Source organism: Lactuca virosa, chromosome 8 (genome assembly GCF_052849685.1).
Source record: "Lactuca virosa cultivar CGN04683 chromosome 8, Lactuca_virosa_CGN04683_v6, whole genome shotgun sequence".
Lineage (NCBI taxonomy): Eukaryota > Viridiplantae > Streptophyta > Magnoliopsida > Asterales > Asteraceae > Lactuca > Lactuca virosa.
Window position 1 is genome coordinate 223,810,797 of NC_136433.1, and position 24,995 is coordinate 223,835,791.

The 24,995-nt window shown below is 37.1% G+C and overlaps 1 protein-coding gene and 1 non-coding gene across 2 annotated transcripts; both read left to right on the forward strand.

Moving 5' to 3' along the window:
• The first annotated feature begins 13,775 nt into the window (after positions 1-13,775).
• Positions 13,776-20,102, forward strand: LOC145131003 (diacylglycerol O-acyltransferase 2-like). Its single transcript, XM_079065742.1, has 9 exons — positions 13,776-14,121; positions 14,229-14,303; positions 14,619-14,704; positions 17,715-17,821; positions 18,338-18,493; positions 18,636-18,722; positions 18,980-19,077; positions 19,160-19,247; positions 19,818-20,102. Exons 1-9 carry the CDS (start codon positions 13,928-13,930, stop codon positions 19,917-19,919), a joined length of 993 nt encoding a protein of 330 aa, XP_078921868.1. The 5' UTR covers positions 13,776-13,927; the 3' UTR covers positions 19,920-20,102.
• Positions 20,103-21,044: 942 nt separating this feature from the next.
• On the forward strand, positions 21,045-21,117 carry TRNAV-UAC (transfer RNA valine (anticodon UAC)). The gene has a single exon. It is a non-coding gene; the product is annotated as a tRNA-Val (tRNA).
• The last annotated feature ends 3,878 nt before the right edge of the window (positions 21,118-24,995 follow it).

A 24,995-nucleotide genomic window follows, 5' to 3' on the forward strand; every position in this document is an offset into this window, starting at 1 on the left:
GCCCAATAAGGCCCATTAAAGATAAACTAGTCCATTTTAGGCTTATAAGGCCCAAAAAGGTTAAGTCTCATGAGAGTGGGTCCAATGAGAGCCCATTTAAGAGTTATAAGCCCAAGATAGTCAAGTTGGAAGCTTATTGGCCCATTAGGCCCAATAAGAAAATTCTAGTCCATAATAAGCTTAAACCGGGATTTTTAGGGTTTTCAACTTTACTTGACGAATCTAGGTTTGAATTTGTTTCCATAGGCTGAACTTCAAGCATAACATAAATTAGGGTTATGAGTTTATAGTAGATAATGTTTACAAGAGTACAGAATTTCCTAGCTAGAATGGTAGTTGTGACATGTAGTGTAATCCAACATGCCCCGTGTTGCTCTCTGTGTGCTGATCCAAATTTGATTTTCTCAATTCTTCCGTTCTACGCCCGATCATCCCGCAATCTTCACCAATGCTCCCCGGCACCTCCAAAAGCGCGCTCCAACCTCCGGTTTACCTGAAAGAGACATGAAAGTGTGCAAATAAGGTCGTTCTAGAGACTAACATGAATATGATAATAATGAATTATAACTAAGTTAAATACATGCACAAAAGGGACTAAAAGTTGTCCAAAAAGGTGCACAAAATGCACCTAACAACAACATATATACTCGAACGCATAAACATTCGGCCACCTCCTATACAGATGTCGTCGCCGTAATTGACGAACACAACAGCCCAAGAGCCACTAGCGGCGCAATGACGTTTGCGACGTCATACAGCGAGAGCGACGATGGAGAGGAGAAGAGAGTGGCGGTTAACCTTACCGATGGCTTCCTAGTTGCTCATGACCCACGCATAACAAACATGGCTTCGAACTCCCTCGATGGTTCTCCGGTTACCCACAACATCCGGCAGCAAGGTGTGGTGGTGACATTTCGATGACGACGCAACAGATGGAAGGGTGGCGGTCACCTGCGAGGCAACAGGCGGTACGGTGGCGGCGGCTGAAGAGGGTTCATATGGTGGTGGCGGCTGCTGCATCATATTAGGTTTAGGGTTGATACCAACTACACAAGAGGAAGGAGTGCCGGGTCTAAATCCCGTGCCTTCATTCAAACATTTGGTCATTTTTCCAAGATTCATCCCTCCTCACAAGATCTTTTCAATGTAGCTCCCAAACTAACCAAACAGCCCCTCCTCTACAAATTATTTTCAACTGAAGTCCATATTTTACCATTCAGCCCCTTAGCCTCCAAAATCTCTTCAAATTAAGTCCCAATAATTTACCAAGCGGTCCCTACCTTCATAAATATTTACAAACCACTCCAGAACTTATACTTTTAACCCCAACTTCTAAAATTGTGACAATTAACTCCTCGAGACCAACACCTTGCTGTATTATTATTGATTTTAGGGCTACTATCCATTTATTAATTTGTCTATTTATTTATTTAATAAACGGTATGTTACAAAGAAAGTGAAAGAAGGAAGCAAGGTTGCAGCTAACAAGAATCATACTTCAGTGTAGCACTCTCCTGGACCATTGTAAGTGTTCAAGTCTCAATTTTTTCCATTCCTAGTCACTAGATCTTGAGTTATGTCCCTTTTTCTATTTGTTATGGGTTGACGCATGGAGGGATATCATAAAGTTTTCAACTTTATGAGTCTCCATGTCAAGGAGAACTTGTAGTGGCTTGGATCTGGTTCCAACCAAAGTTTTGATGCCATGCATAGAAAGTAGGTCATAAATTACCTTTTTGACCTAATATGGGTTCAAGACATGCATTTGGCATGCATGTCTTATAAAGCATGAATATTTGGAATGGCTTACTTTGTTAAACCACTTCTGGAAGGAGGGGACTTTGGATCTTAAGGATTGAGGACTTTATGGTTGAGCCCTTGCATGGTTTAGCTTGTAGTTTGGATTTTTGGACCTTCTTGCGGTCTCAAGGGATAAAGTTAGAAACTTTATTCTTCCTAATCGCATTTCTAGTCCAGATATGAGCCTTGGTACTCTTGGGTTCATAAAGGCAGCTGAATATCTTAAGTTGTTGGGAATCTAGCGAACACGGCGTGTTGGCAAGCCAACACGGCATGTTGGCTTAATATTTCCCGTCTGAGGAACTGTTCATGGAACACGGCGTGTTGGGTCAACCCATGCCTTTGACCTTGACTTTGACTTTGAATTTGACTAAGTTGACCTTGAGGGTATTTTGGGTAATCTGAGTTTTGATGGGATTGGTCATTTGATGGTTGTAGGCATTTGAGTTGTGAGCTGAGATTCAGGGTCAGGCCTTATCAGTTCTGCGCCGCTTGTGATGTGAGTTTTCCTCACTGTACTTTCGGTTCGAAGGCACCAAAGCCAACCCTTTGGTTTGACAGCTTGATATTGTTGACATGTCGAGTACGTAATTGATATGCATGCTAGTCTTGATATGTTAGTCTTGCATGCTAGTTTTTATATGCTAGTCTGGTAAATGTGTAGGACTACGTATGATATTGTCTGTTTATCTGTATATGGCATTATCTGTTATATGTTGACATATTATGGGTTGAGGTTATACTGCTCCGTGCTGTAGCCAACAAACCCTAGAGTAAGCCAGATATGAGATGAGGGTCGTGGAGGGCATGCCAGACTCATATTGAGGGCTCATGAGCATTCCAGATACGATCTGAGGGCCCGGAAGGGCATGCCAGACTCATATTGAGGGCTTAGTGGTATTCAGCCCAAGGACTGATCAGGCCGGGGAGCAAGTCATACATAAGCTGTGGGCCCATGGGCAAGCCAGACTTATGTTTTGGGCTTAGGGGGAAATCCAGTATATTAGATGTGGACCCATTGCATGTTGTTATTATATTTGTGCTATTTGTTATGTATCGGTATTTTGGTGGAACTCACTAAGCTTTTGGCTTACAGTTTTGGATTATGTTTCAGGTACCTCAGAGGATCGTAGGAAGGCGAAGGCGTGATCATGCACCTCCTCATATTATGTTTTATGATTTTGGGAAAAACTCTGATGTCTAAAAGATTTTGAAAACTACAATGAAAACAATTATGATTTTTGGTTGGTTGAAAATTTTTATAATTTTTATGAATTTTTACGAGTGTTACAAGTTGGTATCAGAGCCTTGGTTTGAGTGAATTGGAGGAACAATCGTGTGAATCCAGTCTCAAACTAAGGAAAAAGATTGTCAAAAAGATTTTCAAATGGTTTTCAAAATAATCAAGGAGGATGCGATGTGTACGATCAGCCGGTGCCAGTAAGTAGACCCCAAAATACCATACTGTTATTTGATATTGTGATATGTTAGAACAACATGCTAGTGATAGGCTAGGGATCTCCAGGTTTTGCATGATAGAGTTGCCTGATTATATGATGCCTGATATCCTAGGGTTCTTCCCTAATGGAATTGACATCATTACTATAGTTGCTTAGTGTAGGCATCATGGTTATACATAACTAAGATCTTATAGCCTGAGAATGTTTGGTTTGACCTTATTTCCTGCTCTTGTTTGATGAAGGGCATAGGGTAGGATCAGATATTCGAATGTCTATATGGTCCAGCGTTATGTATGGCTAGCATACATGAGTGCTGCAGGGTTGGTGGAAGTTTCATGGATGAGTCGTGTGGGGTCAGCCGACCAGCTTTGAGATATATATAGCATTCCTCTAGGGTGTGAGGATTGAGCGTATGAGTATGCTAGTAAGTATTTTTAGGGTGTTGTGATGACTCTCTGAGACAACTACGGGTAGGTGTGGAAGGTAGTATGGGCCCGTACTACTGAAAGCACATGACCCGTACGCGTGACGGAGAAGTTGCAGCCCTTAGGGCTTCGTTGGGAGTTGGTTCCCCGTTATGATATATGTATTATCTGATATCTTCCTGGTGTATTTTTCAGTATGGTGACTATGAGACAAGTTGAGACCGGATCCGGATCGGGATCAGGAGCTGACAGGAAGATTGGATCAGATGAGTTGGATGCCAGGATTAGGAGGATTCTCCATGAGGAGGTTGTGGTCATTGTCCGGGATCAGATACCGGAGCTATTTGGGTCTATTAAGACCACGATGATCGAGTTCTTTGATGACAGATACGCAGCCATTGCTGAGACTACTGCTGCTACAGCCTCTGCAGTCGTGGCTGCTACGGGTGTTGGACCGGTTCGGGTTTTTCAGTAACGGGACTTCGACAATACAAAGCCCCCGACTTTCGATGGGGTGTAGGACCCGATCATCTCCATGAGGTGGCTATCTGACGTGGAGGGATGTTTCTTCACTTGCTTGTGCCATGCTGACCAGAAGGTCAGATGTGCTTTGAACCTTCTGAGGACCGGAGCAAAGGATTGGTGGAGGCTCGCTACCAGTTCCTATACTGCTGAGCAGAGAGTTGCTATGACTTGGGAGTAGTTTTCTGAGATGTTCCGCTCATAATATGTTCCGCTGGTGGAGCGAGAGAGGTTGGCCCAAGAGTATTTGGACTTTAGGCAGGGTACTGAGACAGTGACGAAGATCACCAAGATATTCACGGAGAGGGCTATGTTTTGCCCTGAGTTTGCTGCATCTGAGCAGGCTCAGATGACCGTTACTTGAGCATGCTCACGACGGAGATCAGGCAGTTTGGTTCTACTCAACGCTATGGTACATTGTTAGAGATGCAGGAGGCCACCAGGCCGCGCGAGATTGAGATTGATCAGCAGACGAGGGAGCAGAGGTCGGCCCCGACATAGTCGCAGCCTGTGCCAAAGATTTTTAAGATTGATGATGTCAGATCTGGGGGCTGGAAGGGCCACACTTGTGGGAATTGCGGCAAGGCGCATGAGGGTGCTTGTCGATCATCATCTGGGTGCCACAATTATGGCCGGCAGGGCCACACAGCGAGGGATTGCCACCAACAGGCTCCAACACTCAGTTCCAGGATTGTTTATCATTTGCGACCATGTTGGCCATGTGAAGGCCAACTGCCCATTTCTTGCCGTTAGGCCGACGCAGGTTCCAACACCGACTACTTTGAGGATCACTGACGGGAGTCAGGGCAGGACGGAGCCCCCGAGGGCTTGAGGTCGTGCGTTCCAGCTTACCGCTGAGGAGCCAGAGCAGCGCCAGATGTTGTGACTGATATGTTTCTATCCCTTATCATGCTTATTATGTTTTGTGTTATGCTTATGTTTGTACCTCTATTAGGTACGTTCCTAGTGAACTCTTTGCCTGCTCTAGTGTTGTTTAACTCGGGTGCGAGTTGGTATTTTGTATCTCGATCGTTCAGTAGGGAGTTTGATATGCACATTGGGGAGTTAGAGTGTCCGTTGCGAGTCTCTATCTCGAACAAACACGGGGTTTCTACGGATTTGGTATATCAGGGTCGTATTATGGAGATCTTCGAGGTGCCATATCCGATTGATTTGATCCCTATCCCCATGAGGGATGTCTGCGTTATTGTGGGCATGGATTGGTTGAGCCGTTTTGGTGCTATGATTGATTGTGAGGGTCAGCGCGTGGTAGTTCGAACCCCAAGTGGGGGAGAACTAGTTATCTATGGAGAAGGCACCAGGATGGGTGTAGGATTTTGTTCTGCAGCACGAGCTCGATAGTATATTCAGCACAAGTGTGCGGGTTATTTGGCTTACGTGATGGATACGTGTGTTAGGGATCATGTTTCAGTTTCAGAGATCCTGGTGGTCAGGGAGTTTGCTGATGTATTTTCGAAGGAGTTACCCAATGTGCCTCCTGAGAGGCAGGTCGAGTTCATGATTGATCTCATGCTAGGTGCGGCCCCAATTGCCAAGGCGTCGTACCATTTGGCACCGCCCAAGATGCAAGAGTTTTCATCTCAGTTGCAGGAGCTGCTAGGCAAGCAGTTCATCAGACCTGAGTAGTTCTCCGTGGGGAGCGACGATTTTATTTGTCAAGAAGAAGGACGGTTCGCACCAGATGTATATTGATTACTGGGAGTTGAACAAGCTAACAATGAAGAACCGTTATCCTATTCCACGGATTAATGATCTCTTTGATCAGTTCCAGGGTGCATCTTGTCTCTCAAAGATAGATTTGAGGTCCGGGTATCATCAGGTCAGATTGAGAGAGGATGACATGGAGAATACCGCGTTCCGGACTCGTTATGGGCATTACAAGTTCGTGGTGATGCCATTCGGGCTCACCAATGTGCCTGCGGTATTTATGGATTTGATGAATCGGGTATGCAGGCCGATGCTCGATCGTTCGGTTATTGCGTTTATTGATGATATTTTGGTATATTCCAAGACTAGAGAGCAGCATGAGGAGCATCTTCATGAGCTTATGGGGACTTTGAAGTGAGAATGGCTTTATGCTAAGTTCTCGAAGTGTGAGTTTTGGTTGCGAGAGGTTCAGTTCCTTGGACACTCATTAACCAGGAGGGGATATTGGTCGATCCGGCCAAGATCGAGGCTGTGATGCAGTGGGAGGTTCCGAAATCTCCCTCGAATATCAGGAGTTTCTTGGGGTTGGCAGGGTACTACCGAAGATTAGTTCAAGATTTCTCCAAGATTGCAGTACCCCTCACTCGTCTGACGAGGAAGGGGGGTGGATTTCCGGTGGGGCCCTGAGCAGCAGTCATCATTTGAGACCCTTCGGTAGAGATTATGCGAGGCCCCAGTTTTGACCCTCTCGGAGGGAATTGAGGATTTTGTGGTTTTCTGTGATGCATCCATCACTGGGTTGGGAGTGGTCTTCATGCAGATAGGACGAGTGATAGCTTATGCTTCGCGGCAGTTGAAGTCGCATGAGATGAGATATCCCACGCATGATCTTGAGTTCGGGCTGGTGGTTTTTGCCCTCAAGATTTGGAGGCATTATCTTTATGGGGTCTGTTGTACTATCTATATGAATCATAAGAGTTTGAGACACATTATGGATCAGCCGAACCTGAACATGAGGTAGCGCAGGTAGCTGGACGTAGTCAAGGATTATGACTGCGAGATCCTTTACCACCTGGGTAAAGCGAATGTGGTGGCGGATGCCTTGAGCCGTAATTCGGTTGAACCTTCTGATGGGGTGTCATGTATGAGGATATCAGTGGATTCTTCTCCGCTTGTGGGATTGATTAGGGAGGCTCAGACCGAGGGTGTTCGGGAAGAGAATTTGAAGATTAAGAGGATCAGGGGCGAGATCACCAGATTTGTTCCGGATAGTCGCGGTCTATTGACCCGTTACGGTTGGGTATAGGTTCCTATGTCTGGTGGGTTCAGACAGATTGTGCTAGAGGAGGCTCTTAAGTCTCGCTTTTTTATCCATCTGGGGGACACCAAGATGTATCAGGATTTGAGATTGAGCTACTGGTGGCCATGTATGAAGAGGGAGATTGCCTGGTACGTGGAGAGGTGATTGACCTGCAGGATGGTCAAGGCCGAGCATCAGAGGCCGCATGGCAAGCTGCAGCCCATGGAGGTTCCCATGTGGAAATGGGAGCAGATTTCGATGGACTTCATCACTAAGTTTCCGAAGACGGCAACAGGTTTTGATGTGATTTGGGTCATCGTGGATCGATTGACCAAGAATGCCCACTTCCTGGCGATTCGGGAGAGTTCTACGGCCGAGAAGTTGGCCGATGTGTATATTCGCGAGATCGTTGCTCGTCATGGGGTTCCAGTCTCAATCGTTTCAGACAGTGATGTTCGGTTCACCTCCTCTTTTTGGCAAACGTTCCATGAAGAAATGGGCACAAGGTTGCACTTCAGCACAACTTATCATCCGCAAACCGATGGCCAGAGTGAGCGGATGATATAAAATCTTGAGGATATGTTGCGATCCTATTTCATTGATTTTGGTGGGAGTTGGGACTCCTACCTACCTCTTGCGGAGTTCTCCTACAACAAAAGTTTTTACTCAAGCATTGGTGCTCTGCCTTTGAGCTCTTGTATGGGCGAAGATGTCATACCCCAGTCTGTTGGGGCGAGGTTGGACACAGAGGTATGGGTCAGGCCGAGGTGGTTCTTCAGACTACGGAGATGATTCAACAGATCAGGCAGAGATTGCATACTGCTCAGAGTCGGCAAAAGAGCTATGCCGACCGGCGCTGATCCGAGTTGGAGTTTCAGGTCGGTGACATGGTGTTACTGAAGGTCTCACCTTGGAAATGTGTGATTCGCTCCAAGAAGAGGGGGAAATTGGGTCCCCGATATATTGGGCCATTCCGAGTTACTGCCAGGGTTGGCAAAGTCATTTACAGATTGGATCTTCCTAAGGAGATCAGTCAGATTCGCAACACTTTCCATGTTTTGCAGCTGCGGAAGTGCGTATTGGACGAGGATGCAGTTGTATCCCTGGATGATGTTCAAGTCGATGAGCGCCTGAACTATGTGGAGAGGTGTTAGGTACATAAATTACACCTTTTCATAAGTTAATTTCATGTTTATTTATAGCATTGCATTGCATTTTTAGTATAATTTTCTAACATTTTGCATTTAGGGACATTATCGAGGATCTATCAATATTTCACCATTTTTTGTGGATGTTTCAGGGTGATTTGAAGATTGGAGCGTGCTTAGGATGGTCAAGGGAAGCTCTTGGTGAATTTAGGAACTTTCGGAGCTAAATGAAGAAATGAAGAAAATCAGAAAATGACTATTATGTACTGTATTACACGGCCCGCGCTTTGGAAAGGAATGCGTTACACGGCCATGCTTCTGGAAGCATTTCAGCAGATTAGAGTCATACACGGCCGTGTAATGATAAGGCATACGTTACACCGGCCATGTAACGTGATCTGATTGGATTTTGAATCTCTAATTTCCGATTTATCTATGGTTCATGGCACATTTATACTGAACTTCGACTTGGAACTTCAAAGAGGCGATTTTGGGAGATCATATCATCATCTAGCATCTTGGAAACACTTTAATTTGCTTTTTGTAAGTTAATTTGAAGATCAAAAACTTGTTGAATTAGTAGTTTGATTTAGACATGTGTGGCTGATTTTTCTATCATTTTCGATTCTAGATTTCTAAGTGTTTGTTGTTAGATTGTAATTTGCACTTGAATTTATGTTTATCATCTAGTAATCTTTGATTTGATCTTAATTATGTGTTTGATTAGTTCTCTTTACACTTGATCAATGAACTATGGTTCTTATCAATCTAGTTAATCAAATTCTGAAATTCGTACATGTTTTATGATTTCATGTAGTAACATGCACTTGATTGGTTGTAATTAGATCAAAATTAGTGTAATCAAAGATTAGATGTTCATATTACCGAACTTATGAGGAATGTTGGACATTGTTGGTAATTGTTGCAAGAATTTAATGTCATTTAATGATTTGACGTAAGAGCTTATTTGAATTGAATCAATTAAATAAAGTTTTATTTGAAGAACATGTTTTGAATGAAACACTTTTGTCAACTTGGATATTAGAGTTTATTAATATCTAAATTAGCAACCTAGATTGAACATGAATCATAGTCATACTACACCTTACAACACAAAAACATGTATAGGAATCAGAATCGGAAATGTATTTCTTTTATTGAATTTTATTATTAATCTTGTTTGTTTATGAAGTTAAATTTGAACTCAAATATAACCCCCACTTTAACATTGATTTTATGATGTGTGAAAATATGGCTAAATAAAAAGTCTCGTATTCCTATGGACCGACCCTGCTTACTCTATACTATCTTTAGTGTAAGTAGTAGCAGTGATTTGCATTTTATTGTTATTATTTTATCCCATTATTTGTTGGTTTGACCACCAAACAAGAGGACCATAGCTATTCTGGAGAGGAAGGTAAAGATTTTGCGTAGCAAGGAAGTACCTTTGGTAAAGGTACGATGGCAGCATCGGAGGGGCTCCAAGTGGACCTGGGAGCCGGAGGCTGAGATGGAGTACTATCTGGATTTGTTTGTCGCAACAGACTTCGAGTACGAAGTCTAGTTCAAGTGGGGGAGAATTGTAACATCCCAACGTTCAGGTACTTCTAATTCTTTCATGTCATGATAATTGATTTGTTGGTTGCAAGCTTGGGGTTTAGACACGGCGTGTTGGAGGCACCAACACGACGTGTCTAGACAATAAAAGTGTAACACCCCGACTCCCAGGTATAATTTTCAAAAGCTTTATATTCATTTTGCTGAGGGAACTCAACGAGTTGGAGGCCCCAACTCGTCGTGTCGAACCTATTTGGCCCGCGCGGTTTAGGATTCCTACTCGTCGAGTCGGAGGACCCCGACTCGACGAGTAGAGTCTGTGCATGGAAACCCTAAATTTTAGGGTTTGCACCCTATTTAAAGGACCTTAATTCCTTTCCTCCAGCCCCCTTACCACCTCTTGATGGCCAGTAGAAACCCTAATTAGTCTAGACCTTATTCTTGAATATGTTTGAGATTTAAAGAGTGCTTTTGGTGCATTTTGTGAAGAAGGCCTGAAGTCTAAGGAGCTTGGAGCAAAAAGAAGCTTGTTCTGACTCTACTTCATCTTGGCATCATTTTGAAGGTAACAAGTCATTACCTTGACTTATCTTTAGCTAGATCTCTTCATGTAAAGGTTTAGGGCCATATTCTAGTTGGTTGTGGGTTATTTCGGGTATTGGGCATTATCTGAAGTTGTAACTTCAGATCTGGACTTCTCTAAGTCCCTATAGTCATAAAGTTATCAGATTTAGGAAGTTTGGGTTCTTCTTCTTGGTTTAAACCTTTCCCTTAGCTTGGTTTTGACATTTAGGATCATGCATGTACGTAAAGTTTGCAACTTTACGTGGAAACCATTCCCTAGGAGGTTAGATCTGCAATTTGGCTCTTTGGGATACCTTAAAATCGTCTAAATAAGAAATGGACTGAAGAGACTCGACGAGTTGCATGGTCGACTCGACGAGTCGGATGAAGATTGATTGTTGTGGGTTTCTGCATGGACTTGGCGAGTCAGTAAGACGATTTGACGGAACTATTTTTTACATAGAACTATTTTGAACTATTTTGAGTTTCATGGAACATAGAGTTTAATCAGGGCTGGTCCTGAGGATTCAAATGCTCAGGACGAGGCGGAAACAAAGGACCATTAGGCATTAACGTGCAACAAATTAAATTACATAAACTATTTTTTTTTCAAATGACAATAAACTTTATAGATAAACTTATCTAGAGCACCGATGTCAACCTTTCTCTTTTCTTCATCTAGTTTTCGTTTTTTAGGTTTTCGACTACCGGATGGTTATTTAGACTTCATCACTACAAGTTCATTAGTTTCAACTTTCAACATTCAACATTCATTCAGATTTCAGAATTTCAACACTAACTAATAATAACTATAATATGATAAAGTGATTTTGATAATCTATTCATTCAAGCATAAAAGCAAACTATTCAAATTCAACATTCAATTTCAGAATTTCTAATAACTTAAAAGACATTATACATTTAATTTTTGATAAGTGATAAGATTCAATTTGTAATAACATAAATTAGTCAATTTATGAATTTTGCATTTTGGAACAAAAAGAATTCTGAATTCTAAAACAAAAAGCAAACAAGATACATGGATGATTGAATGTTGAATGAAATTGAATGACTGAATGCTTACCTGATTAGTAATCGTCTAATCGATTAAAAGAGAGTAATTTGTTGGGCTTCATCGATTAACAATTTGCTGATTCGCTGAATGATCGGTAATCGACATAATACAATTACAATCGCTTCTGGCTTGGCTTCTGTGTTGCGTTCCCAGTCACGTATCTGCTTAAATTGTCGAGTGGACTTGGACAAACCTAGCATGGATTCATTTGTTGGGCCTCATAGTATAAACAAAAAAAGGGCCCAGTGCGTATGCCCATATTGCACCTGCTCTTCACCGGCCTTGAGTTTAATAATTAAAATTATATAGTAAATGAAATTTTGACGTAACAATCTATTAAAACTCATATGAATTCACTGCATTATAGATGGTCTAATGACTCACAACAAAGAAACACAACTTTACTAAGAATTTACCTTCTAACACAAGTTAGATGCAGCCCAATTCCCACATGAGGATTGTATTTTTCTCCTTTAACAGACCCACATTAGATTTTTCTATCCCTTCTTATTGGAATTTTAGAATGACATTATAATCTGGCCAAAGAAACAAACAAATGAAACGAACAAATCTAAATTAATATCATTAAGAGAATAAGAGTCTTTGCAAATTCATCTATTAAACGTGAAGATAACGGATAAAACCAAATTCCTTCCTCTTCTTGTTCTTATTCGAAGCAATATACACGTCCGTAACTTTACCACACCTACCAAACACATCCTACAGTTGAAGTGTTGAACCATTAATTTTTACTATTTTAGTGAACAAGCTCTTACCAAACACATCCCACAATTGGGCAAGTTGCATGGTATGCGACTTGAAGTTTATCTATAGGTTATTAAATGCTGTATAGCCACATTTACTCCATTTAATTCCCCCACACAATAATCTTCACTTTGGTGAGCATTGAAGGCATTATTGTTTGGTATGTAGACATTATATTGGTTTGCGTTCTTTTGCTATAATCATCGAAACGAAATATAACTAATCTATCATTTCATTATTTGAAAAGATTGGTCATTTTAGAGTTTTGAGATTATGGTTTAGTAGTGTAAGACCCATGTATTACATGGGTTAATTAAAAAATAAATAAATATAAAAGTCTAAATATTTAAGAACTTTTGATTTATAAAAAATATAAGAAAAATAATGAATTATTAAAATCGATTTTTTTAATCTTTTAAATTTAAATAAATAAACTAAATAATGTAATAAACTTTAATTTGAGAATTTTGAAATAAGAAGCTAAGTCCATTAATTAAATTGATATTCATTTATTACTATATTTATTGTAATTATTACGTTAAAATATTATGTGAAATTTATTAAAATAGAAAAAAAAAACCCCATAAACTTACATGTGGAAAAGAAATTAATTCAAAATAACCATAAAATGACATTTGACAAATTGAATGAGAGTGTGACATGTGGCAAAAAAACATTTATTTATTAGAGTAGATAGTCCTTAGCATTGGCGGAGCTAGTTGGTTCCTAGGTAGCCCCGGATGCCCTTCAAAAAAAATTTAATAGTTAATTTTTTCGAATTTTTTTAGCAGTGTAATTTTTTTCGGAAAATTTTAATTTGGGGATACCCTTTACTCTTCTTTACTTTGATCCCGGCTCCAACAATGTTTCATAGCATACATTCTTTTGTGACATCTATAATAGAGTTACTAATAAAGTGTCATTGACTTTTTTGATATCTATAATAGAGCTGCTAATAAAGAATTATACGAATTTTGTAACATCTATAATAGAGTTACCAATAAATAATTATTTACTTTTGTAACATATATAATAGAGCTACTAATAAAGACTTATGTGACTTTTATGATATCTATAATAAAGACTTATATGACTAATAAAGAATTATATGAATTTCATGACATCTCTAATAGAGCTACTAATAAAGAATTATGTATTTTTGTGACATCTATAATACATCTACTAATAAAGAATTATGTACCCCGTAAACGGACGTGTGCCCTTCACACCCAACAATTAGTTGTGTCCAAAATCAAACTTGCCTTATATGCAAATATGCATTCTGTACCATCAAATTTGCATTAGATCTCCTCTTTTGCATGTGTTTATCAGTTTATGCCAATTATATTAAATGACCGGTGACACAAACTAAAATAAAATGTTTTAATTAATTGTTTGTCATGAGTTTGTTGGCCCTAGTAATTATACTCTGTCAAGATGAAACAAAGAAGGACTATATATTCATATATGATATTTGGTGACAACGTCTGAAACACTTGATGTGTTGATCAAGAAACCTAGTCTCTTTTAGATATTTCTATAGTTATATCTATTTAGAAAGAACATAAGACATAAAGATCATTCTAGACTCTTCAGCTTACGCTTTTTACAACTGCCAAAGCATTTAGTAAAACTGTTTCTCCATGTCGACGACTGAGGATACGAATGAAATCCGGCTGCCGCCCATGCCTGAACTCACACCAGCGGAGTTCACCGGAAAAAGACAACCACTCATTCCTACGGTATTTGCAATGATGATTTGGCTTGGCTCTGTACATCTCAACACTTTCATCGTTCTTGCTTCTTTCTTCTTTCTTCCTCTTCACAAATTCTTTCTGTAAGTCACTACGCAATATGAGTCTTCTCGAATTTGTTGTTTACAAACAAAAGTCACTATTATTCCATTTATTTTTTCGTCTTTTCATTTAAATTCTTTCTTTTCAGTGTTCTGGGAATGCTTGCGATCTTAATGGTAATCCCGATTAACGAGAATAGCAGATGGGGCAGAGCTTTAGGCAGGTTAATCCGTTAATATTATAATTTCGTAAACTTCAGTACCATAAGATATTAAGATACATTAAGATACTGTGTTATGACATATATATGGGTGTCTCGAAGTGATTTTGAAAGTGATTATCCGACTTGATTACTTATTTTTTAAATATGATTTTTTTTTAAAAGGTAAACCTTATCCTATTGCGGAGAGTATATAATTATTTTAGTAATAAATAATTAAAATCAGAATCATAATTATTTTTGTCAAACAGTGAAAAATGTTATGTTGTTATGTCACAATAATCACTAGATATTTTTGTGTCTCATTGTCAATTTCAGGTATATATGCAAGCATGCAATGGGCTTTTTTCCAGTCACACTACATGTAGCGGATTATAAATCCTTCAATCCTGATCAAGCTTATGGTAAGTGAGCCCGTTAATCCATTATGTTCTTGATCAATTTGGTACGTTTGTGAATTGACATAGTTTGAAACTTCTACAACAATATAAATTGGATAATTATTCATTCGGTACTACTTTCGTTTCTTAAAATTGAATTTAGTTTGTTTTTCATATAGAAATAGAATGGCTCATACCTTTTAAAATGTTATTCTTTTTCCTAGACTAATTTTCATTTTAAAGGGAGGGGTGTTTTTTTTTTTTTGTTTTAAATCTTAATGAAAGAATATATATATATATATATATATATATATATATATATATATATATATATATATATATATATATATATTCACTAATAGCAATGTTTAGAAAAGCTCCAAAACTTCAATTAAATTACTTTTTGCATTGAACAGCCAAAAGAGTGTTTTTAATGAATTTGGTCTTTGTGATTAATTTACCTCTTAAATAATTATTTATTCAATTTTAATTCATTAAATTTATTTATTTATATTATTTAGAAAAATTTAGACAAAACTGCAAGATCGGTCCCTATGGTATTCAAAAAACTTTAGATGGAATCCAAAACTTTCACACTTGCATAGAAGGTCCAAAATCAAAGTTTTTCCTTGTTTGTTGACCTTGATGTAGGGATGAGCAAAGGAACCGACCCGGCTAGAACCGGCCCGAACCGGACCCGACCCGGGAACCGAAGTCGGCCAAAATTAAGAACCGAACCGGACCACCGGTTCTACTGGTCCCGGTTCTTGCCGTGTTTTCAATGTTAGAACCGGTCATCGAGAAATAGTAACATACAGTTCCGGTTTTTGCCGGTTCTACCGGTTTCGGTTCCTACCGATTCCCGGTTCCAAAAATCCACAAGAATATCGTCCCGGTCCCGGCCCGACCGGTTCCATCGGGTTGAGATGATTGTAACGGTTCTGGTTCCGGTTCCGGTACCGGTTACCGGCCGATTCCCCGGTCCAAATGCTCATCCCTACCTTGATGCATTTGAAAGGTCAATTATATCATTTTCATTTCTTTTTTCTATTTTCTTTTGCTTCTTTTAGTATTTAAATAATTAAAACAAAATCTCACCCTACCCCACCCCAACCCTCTCCACCGGTCCCCCTATTTTTTTTTCTCTCTCTCTCTCTCTCACACACACACACACACATCATGTATTTTCATCAAAGAACTTAACATTCTCTCTATACCTTCAAAACTCATCTCTTCAAGAATACACACTCATAAAATTCTTCATACACAAAAGGAAAATTAAACACACACAGTGAAAATAACCCAAATTTGCTAACCCTAAATATGATTTCTCCATCTCGGACAATTCAAGACTAAATGAATTCTCCTTCTTTGATCTCCGTTTCCATTGATTTTTCCATCTTCTTTGAATACGATATTAATTTCAACTGGGTCTACACCACCATTTCTATTTTTTAACTGTGTGAGTGTGTATTTTTCAATTTTTCTAAAGCTATATACTCCAATAGATCTTACACCACCATTTTCTGTCTTTTTGTTCCTAGTCTGATCGATTCCAAAAGAAAAAAAAATCAATTTAAATTTGGTTTCTTTTGCAACCACGTGAAGCAAATTAAAGAGGGTGAGGGGTAGAAGTAACACCTATAGGCAACACCAACACATGGAGGCAACGACATCATCTATAAATCATCATCTCTGAAAAACACTCAAGCTCTCCCATCTGAAATATGATTTCAAGAAAACGATTTCTAAAAAAAGGATTTTTATGTGTACGTTCATCCCTGCAAACCCACATTCTTTTCTCCATCGAATCTGAAATCGATGTTTTTGTGTTTATCCACATAAACCCTTTGTTATGTGTGTGTGTGTGTTCATCCCTATAAACACATTGGCGGTAGAATCCTCCAACCCACAATGAAGAAACCAAATTTACACCGGTGTAGCAAGAAACGGGACAAAAGAAGAAGAAGGTGAAGTTGGGTCTAAACCCAAATAGAAACATCACTGAGACAATGGAATGGTATAGGATCGAAGATGCAAGGAATTTTAGAGGTGGTGTTTTTGATCTCCTAGTGCAATTTCAGAGGTGGCTTAAAGTCGATTTATGTTTTGGAGAGAACAAGATCAGATACATAGGAGAGAGAGAGAGAGAGAGAGAGAGAGAGAGAGAGAGAGAGAGAGAGAGAGAGAGAGAGAGAGAGAGAGGCCCGCTCTTTTATTTTTTTATTTTTGAATTAATAAAGCATAGACTAAATATAAAAAAAATTACATAAGAGATATTAAAAGGACATAATAGTCTTTGGTCTCTTTAAAAAAAGGACATAATAGTCTTTTCAACTTTGTCAGACCAAAATCACATGAAAATCTTGATTTTGAACCTTTTATACAAGTTTGAAATTTTTTAGACCCTATCTAAAGTTTTTTGAATATGACACGAGTCAATCTTGCCGTTTTGTAAAAAAGTTTAGGACCACACAACCGCTGCATGCCCCCCCATGTCCCTCGCTTCCTATAACCCACCTTTCGCCTTCCCTTTTCCTTCTATGTTGACCACCACTATCTCTTTCTGTGAACACACACAAACATAAACATACATACATACACACATACATGCATGATGCATACATGTCAAGTTTATTAGAAAACTTATCTGCATGAGAGAAATATAAAAATCAATTACAACTCTTGAAACAAAATTTATCCGGCTGCTGATAACGGTGATTTGTTGGTGGCTAACTGTTTTTACCTTTCTAACTGCTTTGAAATCTCGGCAACTAATAGTTTTCATCCAAAGACCAATCAAGATTGAGTGCCATGGTTCTCTCACGACAAACATTTATTTAATTGCATTGCCCTAATTGGGTAAATTTTGAAAAGCGCAATTTTCTAAAAGGAAGTAATTGAAGTTTTAATGCTATAATATATAAATTAATGAATCGTATTTTCCTATTCTATTGCACTTAACCCCTCTACTTTTATTGTATTACCGTATGCTGTTGTTTTTAATATAACTTATATGCCTTGCTCCATGTAGTTTTTGGGTATGAGCCCCATTCCGTTTGGCCAATCGGAGTTGTCACACTGACAGATCTTACAAGTTTTATGCCTCTTTCCAAAGCAAAGGTCCTTGCAAGTACAGCTGTAAGATTTGCTACTCCACCTTCTTTAAGCCCATTTGTAACATAGGAAAATTAGACGGATCAGAACATGTGTTGTACTGTGTTTAGTGTGTATTGGACTACGCGTGATGTTAATGGGACAAAAAATCACAGCTTTCGTCTCAAGCAAAAGAAAAACTAAAATAAGGTGGGACACAGACCGACTTTGGTTATCTTGTTTGTGCAAAAGATATGAATATACTCATAATAAATAAGCCATAAAAAGCATTTATAGTCATGTATATTCTCATGTAACAACCCCAACCTAAACTACCAAATGAGTTCATGTTTCACTTTTTTTTTATTGAGACAATAAATTTGGAAATATTCTCTCATTGGCATCGGTTTGGTCCTACTTAGGCTGTCATGTTCTATAGTCCTAGTTAGGCTGTCATGTTCTGTACATGTCCTTTGTAATAAACTGGGCCTAAGAGTTCCAAATATTATGATGTTGCTCTGCTATCACATATTATATATCAGATATGGCGTCGTGACATAGGTTTTCTGTACACCATTCATGAGGCATATATGTACATGGCTTGGGCTAACGGAAGCTTCAAGGACAAATTTCTCCTCTCTTCTAAAAGCTGGTTATAGCTGTGTAATAGTACCAGGTGGCACGCAGGAGACATTTTACATGGAGCATGATTCCGAGGTTCAGAATTTTTTTGTTCTTTTCAAAATAAGCTCTCAAAATCGTTTCTTTCTAATTTTCATCTAATATCATCTTTTACGTATTTTCTTATGTGGTGGTTTCATTGAACTTTGAGAATGGTCTAACATAGTAATTTGTATAGACCGTCTTTTTGAAAACAAGGAAAGGATTTGTACGAATTGCAATGGAGAATAATTGCCCCTTGGTTCCTGTTTTTGCTTTCGGTCAGGTATAATTCTTCTAATTTTGATGCTGCGCTATTACATTTCTTCCTATTACAACATTGTATTATGTAAAACCTACCAATTATAGAACTATCATCCAAATTCATCACAATTTTCATTCTTATAACTGGGTACACCTTTGAAGGATAGTGCAACACCTTTCTTGTTATATTAGACCTATTCTTATATTCAATTGCTGTTTGTATGCATTTCTTTTCTTGTTTTGTTGACTCTGTTGAACCAAATGCCATGCATGCTGCAGTCGTATGCTTACAAGTGGTGGAAGCCACGTGGGGAATTGTTCCTGAAATTCTCAAGGGCTATAAGGTTCACACCGGTCGTTTTCTGGGGTATCTTAGGGTGTGTTAAGTTCATATGATTTCATTATTTGTTAAGTTCAAAAACCACGTAATCATCATAATTAATGGTTATTTTGTTTCAGGTCTCCTTTACCCTTCCGTCAACCAATACATGTGGTGGTTGGCAGACCTATACATTTCAAGAAAAGCACTACACCTACCATGGAAGAGGTATTACATTCAATTACCTGTTTTGAATGCTTTCTTTTTCATTGTTATGGGCATGACTGTTTTTTTTTTTTTGCACGTGATAAGGGTGGACTAAACAACCTTCCTAGCGCTATTTGGATGATGAGGATAAGAAAAACATTTATGTCTTTTGAAAAATGAGAGGTTGATAGAGTGTCATTATCCCACCTTGCAATTTTTGTTCCATAAACATAGTCTTGTGTTGTTCTAATACAAACAGGACCTAGCTAGATGGTCAAGTTTGGGTGGGCTTTATGAAGTTTTCCTTTTGAAAATATACAACTAACTCATATTTCTTCATAAACCTTCATTTGGAAACTATACCATTAGTTCATTATTGATGATCACTAAAGCTGAAAACTTGACAAATAAGAATAATTTTGTTTCCTTTTTCTTAATATCATGAAACATGCTAGTCCCTTCGCTCTGAAATCAGACCATATGTGGGTTTCAATATGGAGAAAAGTCATAGTGGTTACATGTTCAAGCTATGGATCTCTAAGGTTGCTATATTTTTCGTATCTTGAATCTGATTATGAAAGGCTATTGCAGGTTTCAGAAGTACACATGCAGTATGTGGAAGCACTTAAAGATCTATTTGAGAGGCACAAAATGAGAGCCGGTTATCCTCATCTTAAGTTAAGAATTATCTGAATGCAGTATATGAAAGTGACACAGGGTTTGCCATTGTTATGAAAAGTTATAAGCAATGTTGTGGTAAGAGTAGATTTGTGCATGTATCCTTAGGTAGGTTAAGACCATTTGTACTCGATATAACCATTTGTGTACGTGGTTATGTAGATACATCATGAGTAAAATTTCAATAGTTATGGTTAATGAGTAAGGTGTCGTTTGTTTTTTCGAAGAGAAAATGTCTGAAGTCTGCGGACCACCTCTGCAACCCTCTGTAGCAGAAGAGGGGGACCAAACGGCTGCAGCATGTAATAAAAAGTTTGTTTGTTTTTTAACCTCTACATACTGCTGCAATAAGTTAAAATAAGGTGTGAAGAGGTTTGAAGCAGAGGGTCAAGTGTTGCACCACGCAGCACACGCGCAACAGTTTTTAAGTTAGAAGTCTTCTGAAAAACAAACAGCTGCGAAGGGTCAAGTGTTGCGCGTGTGCAACGCGACGCAACAATATATGGAAGTGATTTTTTTAGAAAAAACAAACAGCGTCGAATATTTTGTGTAAATGTTTGGTTTGACTGGGTTAGTCGTGATAGATCTCTATGCATGGTGTATCCTCGGTGATAATTGTAGAACATGAAAAGTTTGGCGTAAATTATGTGATACTGATTTTTTTAACGGCGGTTGCATTAAACAAACTAACGAGACGCTAGAAAAAAAACAAAAACAAAGTACAGAATTACAAATTACTTACATTAAACAGAGGGATACACTGGTCAAACCAATTAATAAAATTGAACGATTTATGTTTGATTTATTTGTATGCCACCAACCTAACATCATCGCCGCTTTAAAAAGAGAGCATCTCTTTCCATTGAACACCAAAACATTACGAGCCTTCCAAATTATCCAAATAAAAAAATAATATAAAACCAATCTAAGATTTCTTCATTGCTTCCCTTGAAAGGAGGCTTTCAAAATATACAGCAACGAACAATATCCTTTTGGGAATTAAATGCAATTCACCGCTGATGTGAATATGTCATAAACCAATTCCGAATGACAACTGATTGATGAAATTCACAGTTTTGGAAAGTATGTCATTTATTTCACTGTAGTTATATATCCATAGTTTACAGATTCAATAACAAAGTTCTTGTGGTGTAGTGGTTATCACGTTAGCTTTACACGCTAAAGGTCTCCGGTTCGATCCCGGGCAGGAACATTTGAATTTTATTTTTAACGCTTACAGCTAAATCCTTTTTATCTTCAACATGGACGAAGACTCTCTCTTGAAGCCAATCCAGCGATCCACACATGACACAGCGTATTAACGTTAGAAATAATCGTAATAGAACTTCCTGATCACTTTTATCGTCAAAAATGATAAAAACTATTTTTTAAAGCAATCCACCCAACGTATTTATTTAAATTTCTTGTTTGATATAAGAAATGTAGAATATTAGTCTTTGAATTTATAAAATATTAGACAATTCATGAGATGATTTGATAATGGTAAGTTTAAATATAAGAAGGATTTAATTACCAATATTAATAAAGTAATTAAACAAAAAGCTTCTTAGATTTTGGGCGTGTTCGGCAAACTTACTGATAGCTTGTAGCGGGTAGCTTGTAGCTTGTAGTGTTTTGTTAAACGCTACATGAAGTAGCTTTTGGATTTGGAGAGTTTTGTTTAAACTAAACGCTAGAAGCTTGTAGTGCCAAACAAAGTTTTCTGTTCAAAACGGAACGTTTTGTCAAACGCTAGAAGTTAGAAGCTCTCAAACGCTCCGTGCCGAACACGCCCTTAAAGGAATAAGTTAGAAAGAATTATAATAGAATTTATATAAGTGCATTCCAAGTATATTTTTATGTTTTTATATCACCATGGAAAATAATAAACTCTATATTCTAAACAATTACTGGAAATACTTTGGACATATCAACATTTAAACCTCTTATATTGAACTTCATATATCCATATTTGTATTTCCTATTTATTGTCCCGCTTGGTTTAATGGCAAACAGTTAGTTGTATGTAGACTAGACATCAGGGCCAAAGATAATTCATACATATTTATTAAGGTAAATTACACAAAAGGTATATATATATATATATATATATATATATATATATATATATATATATATATATATATATATATATATATATATATATATATATATATATATATATATATATATATATTTGGATTTCAACATTGCTTTTTTTTTATTGCACTTAAGAGATTGCATTTTTCAATTTTTACAATCTTGATCATTATCTCCATTATCTGGTTGTCACTGCTAACGTAGAATGAGACGTTGATGCAACATGTTTACTTGATATTGTTTGGGTTGAAAAAAGAATAATAAAAAAAAAACTGTCACAAAAGATAATTAAGTTTTCATTTATTTTTCCAATTTTTACACTATGTTATCATTTTTTTTAATTTGACACATCATTTTGTTATAAATTAAACATCATTTTTTTTAATTTCATTCAATAAAAAATGAAAATTGGGTTAAATAAAGTTAAAAAGGGAAAACTATAAAAAGTAACTTTCTAAATAAATAATGAAGTAAAAAATATTATATAAAAATAGCAGTGTACAAAACTAAAAATAAAAGAGAAAAAATAGATTCATATTATCTAAGGTTTGAGGATGTGGACAAAACGTATGGTACGGTTAGCGCCATGTGGCACTATACATGTACGGTAACACCACAAGTAACCCTCAAAAAACATGATGACACATACCACATGGGATGAATTTACCGCACTTTCTCCTTTAATAATCATTGATTAAAGGTTTCAGAAGTATACATGTGGTATGTGGAAGCACTTAAAGATCTATTTGAGAGGCACAAAACAAAGAGTCGATTATCTACATCTTAAGTTAAAAATTATATGAATGCACTATATGAAAATGACCTGGGGTTTGGCATTTCTATGAAATGTTCTAAGCAATGTTGTAACCATTTGTGTACGTGATTATGCATGTCTATGGTTAATGAATGAGAGTTGATTCATACACAATATTTTTTATGCATACACACCAATTTATATTTTAAAATGTTGTATTGTATAACTCTATAAATCTTAAATTATTATATACAGAGAAAAAGTGTTGTATACGAATCACTATTGTGTAAATATTTTTGCTTGACATGGTTAATTATTCGTGATAGATCTCTATGCATGGTGTATCATCAATTGTAATTGAAGAACATGAAGAGTTTTGGCGTTTTTATGTGACATTGGTGACTTATATATATATATATATATATATATATATATATATATATATATATATATATATATATATATATATATATATAATTCGAGGATACTGAATTACTGATCCAAGTATTGTAAATGTAGTCTTATAGTCTACTACTAGATTATGACCCGCGTTAAACGTGGGGAACACATAAATAAAATACAAATTTATATAGATATTGTAGAATAATTATAAAAAAACAGGGTTGTTGGTATTATTGAAATGTGTAGAAAATACATTGAAATCGGTAAATATATATAGTCGTTGAAGGACCTCTTTATAGACAATATTTTTTGTTTTATTAGTTGAATGACTTTCTTCGTCACATATGAGTACCTTCAAACATTTGTTACTCGTGACACGGGAAACAACTACATATAGTCGACCATGCGTAAAAATGGGTCTACGCAAGTATAATCCAACATCTGACAATGTACTTTCAAAATACAATATTATTTTATGGTTATATTGCGAAATAGAACTGTTTATTTCAAAAAATAACAACTTATTTATGTTCCTTCAAAATGAACCACATAAAACCCCCACAATATTAAATATAAAGAAACTCTAACCAATAAATATAAAAACATTTATGTTTGCTCGATTTAGATATTGCCCGTGACTCATTGAAAATGTCAAAAGATAGAATTGGCACACAACATACTTGTTATTAAGAGACGTATTAAATAATTTAAACACATGTGGATGTCTTTTTTATTTTATGATAATGATAAAATAATGGAAAAATGAATGTTTACTTCAAGACATCTGCGGACGTTTGAGTAAGGTTTGTGGTCTTAACTGCTGAGTATTCGTATCTTTTACATATAGTTATCAAATGGTTATTCAAGATGAATTAAAAAAACAAATTTCATTGTTGCTTCGATGCTAAACAGATAAAAGAACAAAAAAAAACTTGATTTTCATTATATACCTATTTAGTACAAAAGTAGCCAACCGTAATTAAAGTAGGGACAAAACCATTACGGAAATTGGTAAATTGAGGTTCTATTTCTTAAACATGTGATAAGGTAGAGACATACCAGGGCATGCAGTTAAAAGCTTGAATTCCTTCATCACCGGCTCAATGGGTTCAATGGATAACCCTAAACATATCCAAAAACTTAAAATTTTCAAATAGAGATTAATAAAATGGGGTCGAATTGATGAGAATGTTAAAAAGATGGAGGTGTCGATAACCTACAATTGGATGAATAGGGGATCTATTAAACAATTTAAGATGGAAATCACCTACTGAGAAGATACTTGAATATAACACCAAACGATCATAAAAGGTTAATGGAGTAAATAAAATTTTATTTAGCATTTGTTACTTTAGAATTTTATTTTGGCTTGACATAGCCATGATCATCCCATATTTATTAGTTTTCTCTTCTTGCACCTTTACAACCTGCTGACTTGCATTCATTAAATCAAGATTTAACATTTTTAAAAAATATATATATAGACAAGAAACTATATAAAATAAAATATGTAACATATTCATCACAAACCTTTGTATAACAATACTAATGAAGTAAATAAAATTTAGTAATGGACGATGGATGGGTGATCTTGTGCAACATTATTTTTCTTGGTTGAAGTGTACTCCATCTAGCACATACGAATTGAAGTGCTCTGATAAGTCGAATTGACAAGCAATAAGTAAAATAGGAGGTAATATGTGTGAAATATTCACAAATGTCACATAAAAAAATGAATCAAACAAATGGCAGAACTACAATGTCTGTTAGGTGTGAGACTCGTAATAGCAACATACTTTGTTTAATAATGAATCAAAGTAATCATATATTTGTAA

Coding starts and splice junctions, on each gene's coding strand:
- LOC145131003 (XM_079065742.1), top strand. CDS start 13,928: ATGTCGACGACTGAGGATACGAATGAAATCCGGCTGCCGCCCATGCCT. Junction 14,122..14,228: donor CCTCTTCACAAATTCTTTCT/GTAAGTCACTAC, acceptor CTTTCTTTTCAG/TGTTCTGGGAATGCTTGCGA. Junction 19,248..19,817: donor CTACACCTACCATGGAAGAG/GTATTACATTCA, acceptor AGGCTATTGCAG/GTTTCAGAAGTACACATGCA.